Below are 13,664 nucleotides of genomic sequence, written 5' to 3'. Positions count from 1 at the left end.
GTCCATCATTTATCAACAGTCCTGGCTATCGGGGGAGGTCCCAGTTGACTGGCGGCTAGCAAATGTGACGCCCATCTACAAGAAGGGCCGGAGGGCAGACCCAGGAAACTACAGGCCTGTCAGTTTGACCTCAGTGCCAGGGAAGCTCATGGAGCAGATCCTCCTGAGAGTCATCACGCAGCACTTGCAGGGCAAGCAGGCGATCAGGCCCAGTCAGCATGGCTTTATGAAAGGCAGGTCGTGCTTGACGAACCTGATCTCCTTCTATGACAAAGTGACGCGCTGGGTGGACGAGGGAAAGGCTGTGGATGTGGTCTACCTTGACTTCAGCAAGGCTTTTGACACCGTCTCCCACAGCATTCTCCTCAAGAAACTGGCTGCTCTTGGCTTGGACTGGCGCACGCTTCGTTGGGTTAGAAACTGGCTGGATAGCCGGGCACGAAGAGTCGTGGTGAATGGAGTCAAGTCCAGCTGGAGGCCAGTCACTAGTGGCGTCCCCCAGGGCTCGGTGCTGGGGCCGGTCCTCTTTAATATCTTCATCGATGATCTGGACGAGGGCATTGAGTGCACCCTCAGTAAGTTTGCAGATGACACCAAGCTAGGTGCGTGTGTCGATCTGCTCGAAGGTAGGAAAGCTCTGCAGGAGGATCTGGATAGGCTGCACCGATGGGCTGAGGTCAACTGCATGAAGTTTAACAAGGCCAAGTGCCGAGTCTTGCACCTGGGGCGCAATAACCCCAAGCAGAGCTACAGGCTGGGAGATGAGTGGTTGGAGAGCTGCCAGGCAGAGAAGGACCTGGGAGTATTGGTGGATAGTCGGCTGAATATGAGCCAGCAGTGCGCTCAGGTGGCCAAGAAGGCCAACGGCATCCTGGCTTGTATCAGGAACAGTGTGACCAGCAGGGCTAGGGAGGTGATCGTCCCCCTGTACTCAGCTCTGGTGAGGCCGCACCTCGAGTACTGTGTTCAGTTTTGGGCCCCTCGCTACAAGAAGGACATCGAGGTGCTTGAGCGGGTGCAGAGAAGGGCAACAAAGCTGGTGAGGGGCCTGGAGAACAAGTCCTACGAGGAGCGGCTGAGGGAGCTGGGCTTGTTCAGCCTGGAGAAGAGGAGGCTCAGGGGCGACCTTATCGCTCTCTATAGGTACCTCAAGGGAGGCTGTAGCGAGGTGGGGGTTGGTCTATTCTCCCACGTGCCTGGTGACAGGACGAGGGGGAATGGGCTTAAGTTGCGCCAGGGGAGTTTTAGGTTAGATGTTTGGAAGAACTTCTTCACTGAAGGGGTTGTGAGGCATTGGAACAGGCTGCCCAGGGAAGTGGTGGAGTCACCATCCCTGGAAGTCTTCAAAAGACGTTTAGATGTAGAGCTTAGGGATATGGTTTAGTGGGCACTGCTAGCGTTAGGTCAGAGGTTGGACTCGATGATCTTGAGGTCTCTTCCAACCTAGAAATTCTGTGATTCTGTGATTCTATGATTCACCCCAGCGGACACATCTGTTCTTCACTCTGGTCAGTTGGCTAATGCTTCATGGGCACTACCACAAGCAGATGAGTAATGCTTATGCTATCTCATTAGTATTCATGTCTGGTTGCCAGCAGTTCTCTAAAAACAAACATTAAATAAATGCTCTGTGAAAGTGATGAAGAAAAGACCAAAATGAACAGTACAGGCTTCAATTGCTTTAGATTCTTCAATCCTGAAAAGTATTATGTGTAATTGTGTGTGCAGTGGCAGGTCCCACTCATTGGGGCTAGTTTCGGGTACTAGCTCCACCCCGCCCCCCAAAAAATAAAAAATAATAAACATGAAAGGGAATGCAAGTGTATTCATATAGGAGCCCTTTGTATTGATAGGTTTGGAGGCTAACACTGTGGTGGGCCTTGCCAACAAAGTTCTTCAGATAACAGCACCACTTGCAATTGTTGCTGTGAAGGCTATTTAACTCTTCTCTACCTATAGGCAAGGCTGATTCCCTTACCCTCAACTACTTCAAAGATAAGAGTTGTCAACTGGTGATCCATTTTATGCAAGGTGTTCTATGTCTCCTGCATAGTGTTTACCAGTGAAGGAGCTTTGAAAGGCTTCCTGAGATTGTATGTTAATTAGAACTGGTACTGCTGTTTAATCAGGAATTTATTTTTTTTTGAACCATTTGAAGTAACTTCATGGAGTAAAGTCTACAGTTAATAAATTATAAGTGTTTTGTTTGATTCATTTTTAAGTTTATTTTCTGTAGTTATCCTAAATGTTATAAAGCCACTTATATATTTCCATATATAAGTCTTATACTACTCTGTTTTTCAGGTGTTTACACTTACAGTATATGATCCTTTCCTTATTTGTTTGTGATCTAATTTTACATGTTCAATACCTATTTTTAGTGTCTAGATACGATATGACAGGTGAGAGGAGCATATGAATTTATTTACATAACAATTCAGGTAGCTGTTTCATACCTTGATTGTTTTAAGATGTTTCCAAGATTAGAAAATATACTGTTAATAAGAAAGCTGGCATCAGTCCTTCAATATTAAAATATTAGGTGGTATTTGGTGGTGTAACAGTTGTAAAAGGGGAAAAGAGTACTCTGTGCTAGGGAGTTGTTTATGCAGTTATAATGACTTTTACCCATTTCTTTCTTGCACACAGGTATTAAAATCAACATGTAAAGATAATCAAGCCACCATTGATAAATGTAATGTTATTCCTTTTTTTAGAATTTTCTAGATAACTTTCCCAGCAACGACATCATGTCATTTATTGCAAGAATATTCCTGCTGTTCCAGATGATGACTGTATACCCACTCTTGGGCTATCTGGCACGGGTCCAGCTATTAAGACAGCTTTTTGGAAATGCTTACCCAAGGTAAGAAGACTACCCTTTGACAAGACCTTGGCACATTTTACTTAACTAACCTTTTGTGTTCGTTGTCAGAAAGTTGGCTGAGCTTTCCGGAGTTTCCTTTGGTGCATTAGGTACATTTCAAAAGCTAATTTCACAATGTTTGTTGAGGCAAAGTTTGAATAGGCATGCAAAGTAAACTCTTGCCTGCTAACACTACAGACTGCTACAGCTTGGCAGAGCAGAAGGAGGGGGGAGGGATGTTTTGTTTTAGCTCTTCAGTTTGTCAATAAACAGAGGAATTTTGTCAACACAGTTCCTTTGTCGTGCATTTTTGTACAGGAAAAAATAAACTTTTTTTCAGTTCAGAAACATATCGAGCAGTCTTTAAGTTCTGAAGGACATGTGTTCTGCATATTAACCTTTCACAGCACAGCACGAGTTTTGATTGTTCATAGGTAGTAATCATCTGGCTGTTTTTAAACAGCTAATAGCTAAGTGAGTTGTTAGCCCTGGTATCTAGAGTACTGCTGTGCTTATAAAAATAACTTTTCACATGCTAATTTCAGAGATGAGCCACACCCTTACATTTGTACACTGCCTAAGCTCCAGGGAAGAGCTGATCCAGATTTCAATTTTAGTGGTGTGTTTTTTTGTTTTTGTTTTAAATAAAACCTAGGATGCTTATATTTGTGGTGTTGTCTGAATTTGTCACAGCTGAGAAGTTGGTATTTATCTCAGAGTTTCTTATTTTATATTGTGAATTACTGTTGATGGAGGGAAGGGAAAAAATATCCCAGGAAGCAATGTGCGTTTCCTCTGTGGCATAAGCAGTAGCATATAGGTCTGGGAAGACATTGTTAAAAGTTTCAGGTTTCTTCTGGGTCCTAAAATAGATATGAAAAGATCTAGAAATTGGATGCCTAAAATTAGGTAGTGAAATAAGTGCCTGCTTTTTTGATGCTAAATTTTACTTAGTTCAAAGTTAAAGAGACTTTTAGGAACTGCTGCAAGCTACTACTATTGGAAACAACTGATTTAAGTGCTAAACATGGATTTCACAGCCATTGGGAAACAGCCATGTCCTTTATATTACGTAGATGTGCCTCTTCCCATCTCCTACCCTCAGTTACTCCCTGACCAGAATAGTTGTCATTTCCCTCCTGCCCTCTCCAAAAATCTACACCTTTATACCAGCCTCTGCTTGGGTTAGCTCAAGCTTGCTGTTTTAAGCCTTTGTGGTATGACGAATGTGATGATGCAAATACATCGTTCTCATCTCCAGGATATCCTGTGGGTAGCTTCACTCTTTTCTTTCTTTTATCTCTCTTTTTTTTTAAAGACTTTTTAGAGGGAGGTATTTTAAATTTCTGAGAAGTCAGAAATAGTTTCTATGAAGCTACTTGTGTAGCTAGCCCACTAATGGAGATGAAGTAGTACATTCTGTCTGTATGTGTCTCTCTGTAGTATCCCAGCTATCAAACATAGCACAAATGTCACTTAAATGACATCCAGGCTCCAGCTTCTGTATATTTATAGCTGACAAGGTCAACCCTTTATTTTTCTGTGCAATGGGGACTAACTGAAGACTGGTAACAAGCACAGGATCTGTCTCTAGAAGGATGGTAAAGACCTGTGACCAGCCTGTGAAATACCTCTTGATGACTGGTTCTCACCAGCAGCAAAAACTGATGATCCTTCTTCAGTAGCACCATTTCCATATCGCTTTTCCAAGAATTTCAGTATTCTTGGTTTTGCTACCACCAGCTACTCTGGAAAAACCGGACCATGGTCCCAGTGTAGTGAAAGCCTGTGTATGAACACGCAGTACTCAACACATCATCATCTGTCACCATAGAAACCCTACTGTGCCCGTTCCAGAGCTTTGGTGGGCCTTGTGACAGTCCCATGTCATTTCTTCCAGGACTTGGGACATGTTTTCATATTTCTGCGATCACTCTGCTGTTCTGTCATGCTTATAAACAGATCTGTAGTTAAACTAAGAGCAATGGGAGAGCTGGTCTGGGGGGACATATTTTGGAAATACAAAGAATTAGCTCTTATTGATGTACACTGATGTTTCTCTGTGAAGCTTGTAGATCCACCCTGAAGAACTTAGCTAGAGATATTAAGTGGCATGGCTTTTGCATAGGAAAACAATCACTCCCCTAATTATTGTATATACTTGGCTTGCATCAAAATCTTCAGTCTCAAAGGCTAATGGTTCTCAGGCAATAAGGAGGCTGACCTGCAGAGATTCAAGCTTTAGTTCTTAGATATATACATAAGGTGTGTATATGGAGAGAAATATTTCCAGTCACTTGACTGGTGAAAATTTGTAAATAAGGAAGCAAAAGGGTGAAGCAGAAGAAAAAGAGGAGAAGGCAAGGTTTTGTGCCATTCTTCTAGAAAGATTAAAAAAAAAAAAAAAAAAAAACTTAATTTGTCTTTTTGTGACTGATTTTGCAGGAAGAAGGGTTGTGGAAATAGCGTTCAGGAGCGTTCACTGATGGTATATCCATGTGTCTGTATATACAGCAGATTTGTCAGTGTGCTGAATCATGCTGTTTGTGCATTTGAGGATCTGTGTTGGCCACCTAGCCTTGGTTAACCCCACTGTGATTCAATACACTGAATCACATGTATTTCCATTGTTACATCCTTTCTATATTAAATTACATCCTTTCTGTATTTGCAGCTGAGAGAGTTGTATATAAATCTGCCTTCTGTCTGCAATTGTCCTATTTTTCTCAAAAAAACAAAACAAAACAAACAGCCCCTTCCTTGGTCCCAGTCCCCACTGCAAATTTTCCTGTCTTCGTTTTTAAGATCTGGGTTGCCTATAGAAGTGCTGCATGTTTCACGTGAACCACAAGCTCCCTGATCTTAAAAGCTGAACTTCCTCACAGGAACGTGTGGATACCTGATGCACTTGAAGTCTGGATGGATGCCTCTTAAAGCTGTCTGTTGACTGAATACACACATGTGACCACACGTGTTACAGGGCTACCAGATAATTTTTACTTGCTAGCAGTGACTATCGCCCAGAACAAATTGATTCTTTGCTATAATTCCTTTTTTTCTTTACTGTTTGTCTTTCACTGGATATGATGAAGCACCAAAGTATTAGTTTGCTGCTTTGTAGTTTTTAGCCTTGACGATTGGTTATCATCCAATTTCTACCAAAAGCAGCATCTTTTTCATATCCTGGCTTTTGCTGGTGGGCCGTGGATTATGACTAAATTGTAATGAGGAACCATTTAATCAACTTTAGAGGAGTTTTTTGTCCGAAGACCGACCCCCATGTGCTTTTTAGATATCTTGCAGTGCTACTGTTTCTCTGTTGACAGTGCTTTATTGTGCTTAGCCATGGTGTAGCCTACTTATCTGTGGTTTTGCATGACAAACAAGCTCATCCTCTCCAAACTTCAAAGGTTAGGCATATGACAGGTACCTTTTTCTACTGCCAGGTTTCACACGGATCAACTGAACAGTGACAGCTTGCTTGTCTGAAGCATAAAGGGGAAGTAATTAGCATCATATATCCTCTGACACTAAGCCTGTGATGATGTTTTCTGAGAGCCCAACTGGTCTAAATTCTACCTCCTGACAAAGAATCAGCTTTCTCTTATGAGAGCTAAACCCCCCTTGCTTCTAAGATGGAGAATTCTCCTTCCTCTTCTGTACCAGCCTGACACCTGCATCTCTGCCTGTCTTAAATACATATGTAGATGTGCTGGATACAATGGTCTTCTGACAAGCATCATCACAAAGTCTTGAGCCTTTTTGTGCTTCCAATGAAAGATCTAGAAACAGGAGAATGGTTCCTAATTTCTTCTTTCATTAAGGAAAATGGATGCTAGTATACAGACTACGTCACAGAAAGGGACATACTGGAACAAAACCCAAGAAACTGTTTATTCTCTTCTCTCCTTGGTGGTGTAAAACAAGGCCAAGATGCCATGGGTTGGGAAATTACTTTCTTTCCTAAAGTGAGATATGTTTGCAATGGCATAATTTAATGGGTGACTTAGAGCCAGAGGCATGTGGTTTATCTGCTGTCTCATGAGATTCTGGATCTTCTCGGATGTATAGAAAGCTAATTTTTGTTAGTGTTGTTATTGGCTCTTGGCTACAGTAATAGTTGTGACAGAATTCCCTTGATTAATTATATGTTGTGCATAAAATACTTTGTACATCTAATCATTTTTTAGAACTTCTTAAAACATCTTTCTTATTCTGAGAGGTTAAATAAACTGATGGACAGAAATCACTTGGCTTTCCCAAACGATTGTCCTCCCTTTACTCCATGGTAGCCCAGCAGACCTGCCAGTTCTCCCACAGATGTGTGTCTTCTGATGCAATGAAACACATTTCTGCTGTTTACATGCATGCTTAGTTATCTTCTATTCACCTAGCTTCTGCCTGGCATCTAAACTGCTGTAATTCAGTCTTTTGACTGATGTCACTTGAGTGAGATTTCCAGGAAGAAATGCATTTTCAGATTAAGTAACCTTTCAAAAATCCTTACTTAATTTTTTTTTTTTATTTTTTTTTTTTTTGCTTTGCCTTCTTGCTTCCCCTGTTGTTTAAAAGTGGGAGTTCACCCTTTGACTACACACTTACTGCCGCACTTTTAATTTCCTTGCTTTCCTTATGGTCTAATCTGAGCTGCTAAAATGTAGAAATGTAGACAATGGTGCAAAATGTAGAAAAAGGTGCAAAGACGTCCTAAGGATAAATACAGTGCAACCTTTAGCCCTGAAACAGATGGATTTAAATCCTTTTCAGGCTTTTTGATTTTGTTATTATTCTTGAGGGTGCTGCAAAGCAGTTAAAAAAAAATAAATTAAAACTGCAAAGCAGTTCTGCGCAAGCACTGCATTGTTTTGGAGGCTCCAGCATTTTGAGACAATTGTTTTCAATTGAGCTAAAACACATCACTGCCCCATCCCCCTCACCCCGCCCTGATTTTTTTCCCAGATGAAGAGCTTGAAAAACACTTCTTCACAATACACACACACACACTTTTGAAGTTATAAGAAACCTGAATTATTTTTTAGAAAAGCAACTTTGAACTACAAAGTCACTTCTGTTTTAAAGCATGTCAGAATCACATATTTCTGACTTTTTTTTTTTTTTTCTTCTAAAATTTTCTGAACTGACTCAAATTTGAAGAACGTTTCTGAATTGTGAAGGCTGGACTCATTTTCTTGCTTGCTGAGAATTAATCTCAGAAAAAAAAAAAAAAAAAAAAGAAAAAACAAGAAAAAAAAAGAAGGAATTGCCATCATTTTCTGTGCTTATAAATGTTTGGCTTCATTCGTGTTATCTGACAGTAAGATTTGTAATCTGTCATATGTACGGGGTGAGAGGAAGTAAATTTTAATGGCATATGCTTTTGTGAACAGTTCAATTAATGAGATATCTTTAGCAATATTAGAGGAGCAGTGAATGTTTGGTCCATCTTTCCCTAATAGTCTGACTCTAGAGGTTTAATTTGATCATTAGAGTTTTACCAGTTTCATATCAGATGATATTTTTGTTATAATTTCAGCTTCTGTATTCCCACTGCTGTCTTCTGTCTCTGAAGTGTACCTGTTTTTGTAGCACAGTTAAAACGCCACAAACAGAATTAAGGATGTTATTTCTGTCCTTTTGATTAAAACAAACAAACAAACAATTTTTAAGAGCAATTGTTAGAAATAGTCTGTATCTTCAATTATTTCTTTGCATGTAAATTACTACAATTCCCCTAAACTTTAATGAGGCTCCTCTACAGCCTCATCTGTCTTCCTAACCTGAAAACTAGCAGCCACGGCCTTTCAGCCATGAAAGTGATGACTACTACCATTTCAGGTGTAACCTTTAAAAGATTGTTAGTAACATCCTACATATGGCAGATACTTTCTACAGTTAAAAAAAAAAATAAAAGGGGGAAAATTAGCATCAGTTTACAGTTTAAGACATCAAGTCATCCTGAAGAATAAACGAAAACTCTGTGTATGTTTTCTGTGCAGTTTCTCCTTTTCCTTCACAGAAACAGCTGTGTGACCAAAATACCCTAGTGTTTTTTTTCTTGTATTTCCTGACTTTACTTTATATTGAAATATGCCAACATTTTATATTCTCTATAGAAAAGTGATACTCTCCTGAGTCTGAGCTGTGTTCATAATGCCTACACTGCATTAGTCTCATGCATTAAAAGCTGCTTTTGTAAAACAGAAAAACTTCATTTTTTTAAATCCTTAATGCAAAAAGGAAAGTAACAGGAAATTATTTGTAAAAACAACATCAATTAAAATCTAGTGTAAGCAGTACAGAGGTCTTGTATTAAATTATATCCAACATTTGTTCTCTATCAAAATACATTAGAGGTCAAGTATTAAGGTGGCATGTTTTTGATGATGGTAGTGTTGGTAGTTTTTCCCTAGTATTCTGTCTAATGTTTTCCATTCCATTATATATCTTTTCTTTTCTTTTGGTTTCCATTAGTTCATTTTGAGCAATTCAGATCTTTTTCTGAACAAGCTAATTCTTTCTTGTGGGAATTAAGTTATATAGTATTGTTTCCTTGGTATTTGAATATCCATCTGAAATACTTGAGTGCTGAGTACTGCATATGGTGTTTTCAGAAGAATTGCCAAATTACACATACTTACTCATTAAGAATATTTTGAGTCAAAACACCAGATATTTAGAGTTTGGCACTCAGGATATTCAGTAGATGTTATGTTTACTGTGAAATCAATTAGCTTTAATAGAGTGAGTCATGCAAATTGAAACACCATCCATATACCAGTTAAATGTTAGTATAAATGAAAGATTATGATATTTTGTAATAAATACATCATAGATTTTAATATTCTTTCCTCATTTCCCTGTAGTGTTTTCCATGTGCTCATCCTGAACATAGCGATTGTCGGAGCTGGAGTATTAATGGCAAGATTTTATCCAAATATAGGAGGTATCATAAGGTAAGTGCTGCTCTGCACACTGAGCTTGCGTGTGGTGTTACTACGTGTTTACCTCTTGATTTTGAAAAGGAACTGTGAGAGTGTGTGCTTTTATAAGTTGTAAATAACAATTTAAAAGTGTCAACATTCTGTTTTTTTAAAGTTCTGACAAGCAAGTATCCGTAATTGTGCCTTTGTATTTGAGGTGTATGGGATGATTCCCCAGGTTTCAGTGGAGCCCTATCTGAAGACTTCGTAAATATCCACATCAAAGAATGTTATGTCAGTATAAAAGTTGCTTGGTTATTGTGTGGTTTATCTGTTTTTGTCTTGTGTTAAGACCATTTAAAGATGTTTTGAAAGTCTGTGATAAAAATCCAAGAAAGCAAATAACTTCAAAGGTAAAACTGACATAAAAATTGTACTTCTATATTACATCTTAAATTTACCATGTTAATAAACACCTAGGATTTTTGTAATTGAGAAAGATTAGAGGAAATTATCTAACCACTTTTGTTTTCTACATATAACATGAATATATATGTAATTATCGACATTAATTCCTAGTTTTCATTTTTCCTACAGCAACCAGGAGAGGGAGGTGTTTAAAATATATAGGAATCAGCAATTAGAAAACCAGAATGACAAGCTTGGGTCTGACCAGTGTAGCAAAATAACTTACTTTTGCTCAGTAGCTAATCATTGGGGTGTAGGGTTTTTGTTTTTGTTTTTCCATGTCTTTTTTTATAATTCTCATTTTAGTGAAACTTTTCTTATTCCAGTAAGAGAGATGGTTTAGTTGTGAACTGAAAATAAATATCATGCAATACATTTCTCTGTTTGCAAACTGATCCTGACTTCTGCTGATGTGCTTGCTCACTGTGCATTGCGGTCAAGCATTTGGAGCAGAGAATTTCCATCTGATAAACCGTCTGTATACAATCTAACTTGCATATTTAGTGTGTGTGTAGTTTGTGCAGGTGTATTCTACACAGTGGTATTTCCACTGCCTAAAGAGAATATTCAAATACATGAAATAAAATGTGTTGTTAGTTAATAATTCATGTTTGGCTACAGTATAGCTCAGTAGGTGGAAACTCACAGTATGAGAAAATAATGAGAAAGGTTTTGGTAAGCAAGGGAGTGGTTAGAAAAAGAAGTTAAATATTTCAGTTGCTGTAGTTGATCGTGTTTCCAGGAGGGCATGTTGATCTTTTTTGGGTCTGGAGAATGGTTTGTTAGAATTTCATTAAATAATCTAAAATAAAAGGTGTGGATTCAGTAGCATTTCCATGTTTATATGCGTTAGCATGAAACTCAGATGGCTGGGATCCAATGAGATGGCAGTTCTGACAGTAAAGGATGCCTAATGAGTGAAGCATTGTCCAGTCTTTCTTTGCTGAATGTCAACAACTTTCCCCAAAGAGAGTCAAAACATCAAGTCAAAAATAGGGAGCCAGTCCCCAGAAGCATCTGAGAACATGGCTGGAACACCAGAGGCATGTCAGAGTGCAGGTATGCAGAATCAGAGTGCTGAGGGAAAGAGAGGGAGGCAATCACATGCCAGTGAAGGACAGCAAGAAACAGGAATCAATGGTTAGTGACTGCAACTAACCATTGTTCAGTTAGACTGTTCACAAGTTTGAGTGGAAAAAAATGACAAGAAGAAGTAAGAGTTAACACAAAGCGTTCTGTTTTCCCTTTTTTTTTTTAAATTTCTTCTCCTCTCTCCCCTCTTTCCTCAGATACTCTGGAGCAACGTGTGGTCTGGCCTTTGTATTCGTGTATCCATCCCTCATCTATGTGATCTCCCTGCATCGTGCTGGGCAGCTGACATGGCCAGTATTGATCATTCACATCTTTATAATCGTCCTTGGACTGGCTAATCTGATTGCACAATTCCTATTGTGAAAACTCCCCCTTCTCCCTGTGGCTGTCACAAGTGGTACTATGACATTTGGCAACAGGCTTGAGCAACACAGTCACACATGAGATCCGAACAGTCCTCAATACAATCTTCTTGAGGAAAGCTGCACCTTTGAAACAAATTCAAAGCACATCTGCCAGGCACTTGAGAGGAAACCTACTATGCTTCTCTAAAAACACCATTTTGAGATAAGTGAAACAGTTCAAATACAAGTGGGATAGTTCTGCTCTTTTTGTCAAATGTACATCAAGGTTTAATGAAGCTCCAAAATACTAATTTTTTACAGTTCGATTCTCAAAACACTCAGCTTTCAGCCATGGGCTGTAGAACTCCTCTGTCCTCTAAAACGACTGTCCCTACCTTTAATCCAAACATGCTTTTTACAGTATTGTTCAGTGGCTGTTTGAAATGCTCTTTTATTGCAATTGTTTTACTGTTCTGTTTGAAAAATGAAGAAATTATTGTCTTCCCTTCTTTTTTTTAAGATTAATTTATAGTCATTTGGGTCAAAATGCACTCTTAATTTTAAATATGGTATGAAATTGTTTTGGCAACATTTTTCCTCTAAAGAATTCCAACTAAGAGAAACAATAAACTCATGTCTCAGTGTTTTAATTCAGAATGAATATGTATACAAGTTGTTGGTGATCTTAAAATGAAAAACATGAGGAGGATTAAAAAAAAAATTAGAACAAGACTCAAAATTAGAATTCCAGGCTTGACCTCGCTTCAACTCTGTTAACTGAGCTGTTTATGTGCTGTGAGGTTGTCATGTCAGGAATTATTATGTGCTCTTATGGATGCAGTGTGCATTGCAGGCTCGGTTCTTTACTCCCTTGTAGGGTCTTAATCTGGTGATCTCTCACTGTGCTCTTCAACTTCATTACTTCAGACCAGAGAGACAATACATGCAAAGCTAGCCACTTCAGAGATGCGTACTAAATGAAATAATTTAAGTTTTAGATGGATCTTAGAAGAAGCTGTAATAATCTGGAAAATCTGGGTGTTTTTTTTTTTTTTTATGTTTAACTTGTTGTTTGCTAAGAGGGTGTGCATGTGTATGCATGTAGACACCTTCCTTCACCTGCAAGTCTATGAGTCTTAATCCAAATCATACATTAATGCTGGACCTGTTGGACGCTAGTGGAATGTCATCTGTTGAGATGGGAGAGAGAGTAAAAAAAACCTTCTTTGTACAGAATTTCAGTGTATTAAAGTAATCAGCAAATGCAGAATAATTAAAAGAGATGTCTCAGCAATGCTACATACTGAAGAAAGTAAAAGAAGAAAAAAGTTGAAAAGTGATGCAATGGTTGTGAAGTAGGAGTTGAGTTGGGGAGGAGAATTACTTTGCAGGGTAAGAATTCCTGTCTTTGTCAGAAAGACAATGAAAAGCATAACCTAGAAAAGCATAACCTACCATGCTTCTCTGGGAAATAATGTGAATTTTTAGAGTGATAATGCAGATCCATTTGTATAACTTAGACTTTTTTGACTTTTCAAAGACGCTGGCTTGCATAAGGGACTTTTGTTTTGTGTGAAATATAAACAATTATTTCAGATTCTCTTCCTTTTGTGCTGTGGAGCTTCTCATTCCTTTGTTGTGGCTTAGCCCCAGCAGGCAGCTCAGCACCACAGAGCCACTCTTCACAGGTGGGATGGATGGAGGGGTAATCGGAAAGGTGAAAGTGCAAGAACTCGTGGCCTGATATAAAGACAGTTTACTAGGTAAAGAGAAAGCTGCATGTACAAGCAGAGCAAAACAAGGGATCCATTCACAACTTCCCATTGTCAGGACGTGTTCAGGCACTCCCAGGAAAGCAGGCTCATCGTGTGGAGCAGTTTCTTGGGAAGACAAACACAATCACTCCTAATGGCTGCTCTCCTTTACCCCAGTTTTGTTGTTCAGCATGACACCACGCAGTGTGGGGCACCCCTT

The 13,664-nt window shown here is 39.1% G+C and overlaps 1 protein-coding gene across 1 annotated transcript in view; it reads left to right on the top strand.

The window, feature by feature from the left end:
* SLC38A9 (solute carrier family 38 member 9) overlaps nucleotides 1–13,245 on the top strand; it is a 50,701-nt gene extending 37,456 nt beyond the window's left edge. Inside the window, exons 13-15 of the mRNA XM_084304924.1 lie at nucleotides 2,718–2,866; nucleotides 9,730–9,819; nucleotides 11,544–13,245. Of these exons, the coding sequence (XP_084161050.1) occupies nucleotides 2,718–2,866; nucleotides 9,730–9,819; nucleotides 11,544–11,709 (405 nt within the window). The 3' untranslated portion in view covers nucleotides 11,710–13,245. The remainder of the gene's footprint in view (nucleotides 1–2,717; nucleotides 2,867–9,729; nucleotides 9,820–11,543) is intronic.
* Nucleotides 13,246–13,664: the final 419 nt, after the last annotated feature.

Source organism: Netta rufina, assembly GCF_964035555.1.
Source record: "Netta rufina genome assembly, chromosome: Z".
In the NCBI taxonomy this organism is placed as follows: domain Eukaryota; kingdom Metazoa; phylum Chordata; class Aves; order Anseriformes; family Anatidae; genus Netta; species Netta rufina.
This window is presented reverse-complemented; position numbering and strand designations above follow the sequence as displayed.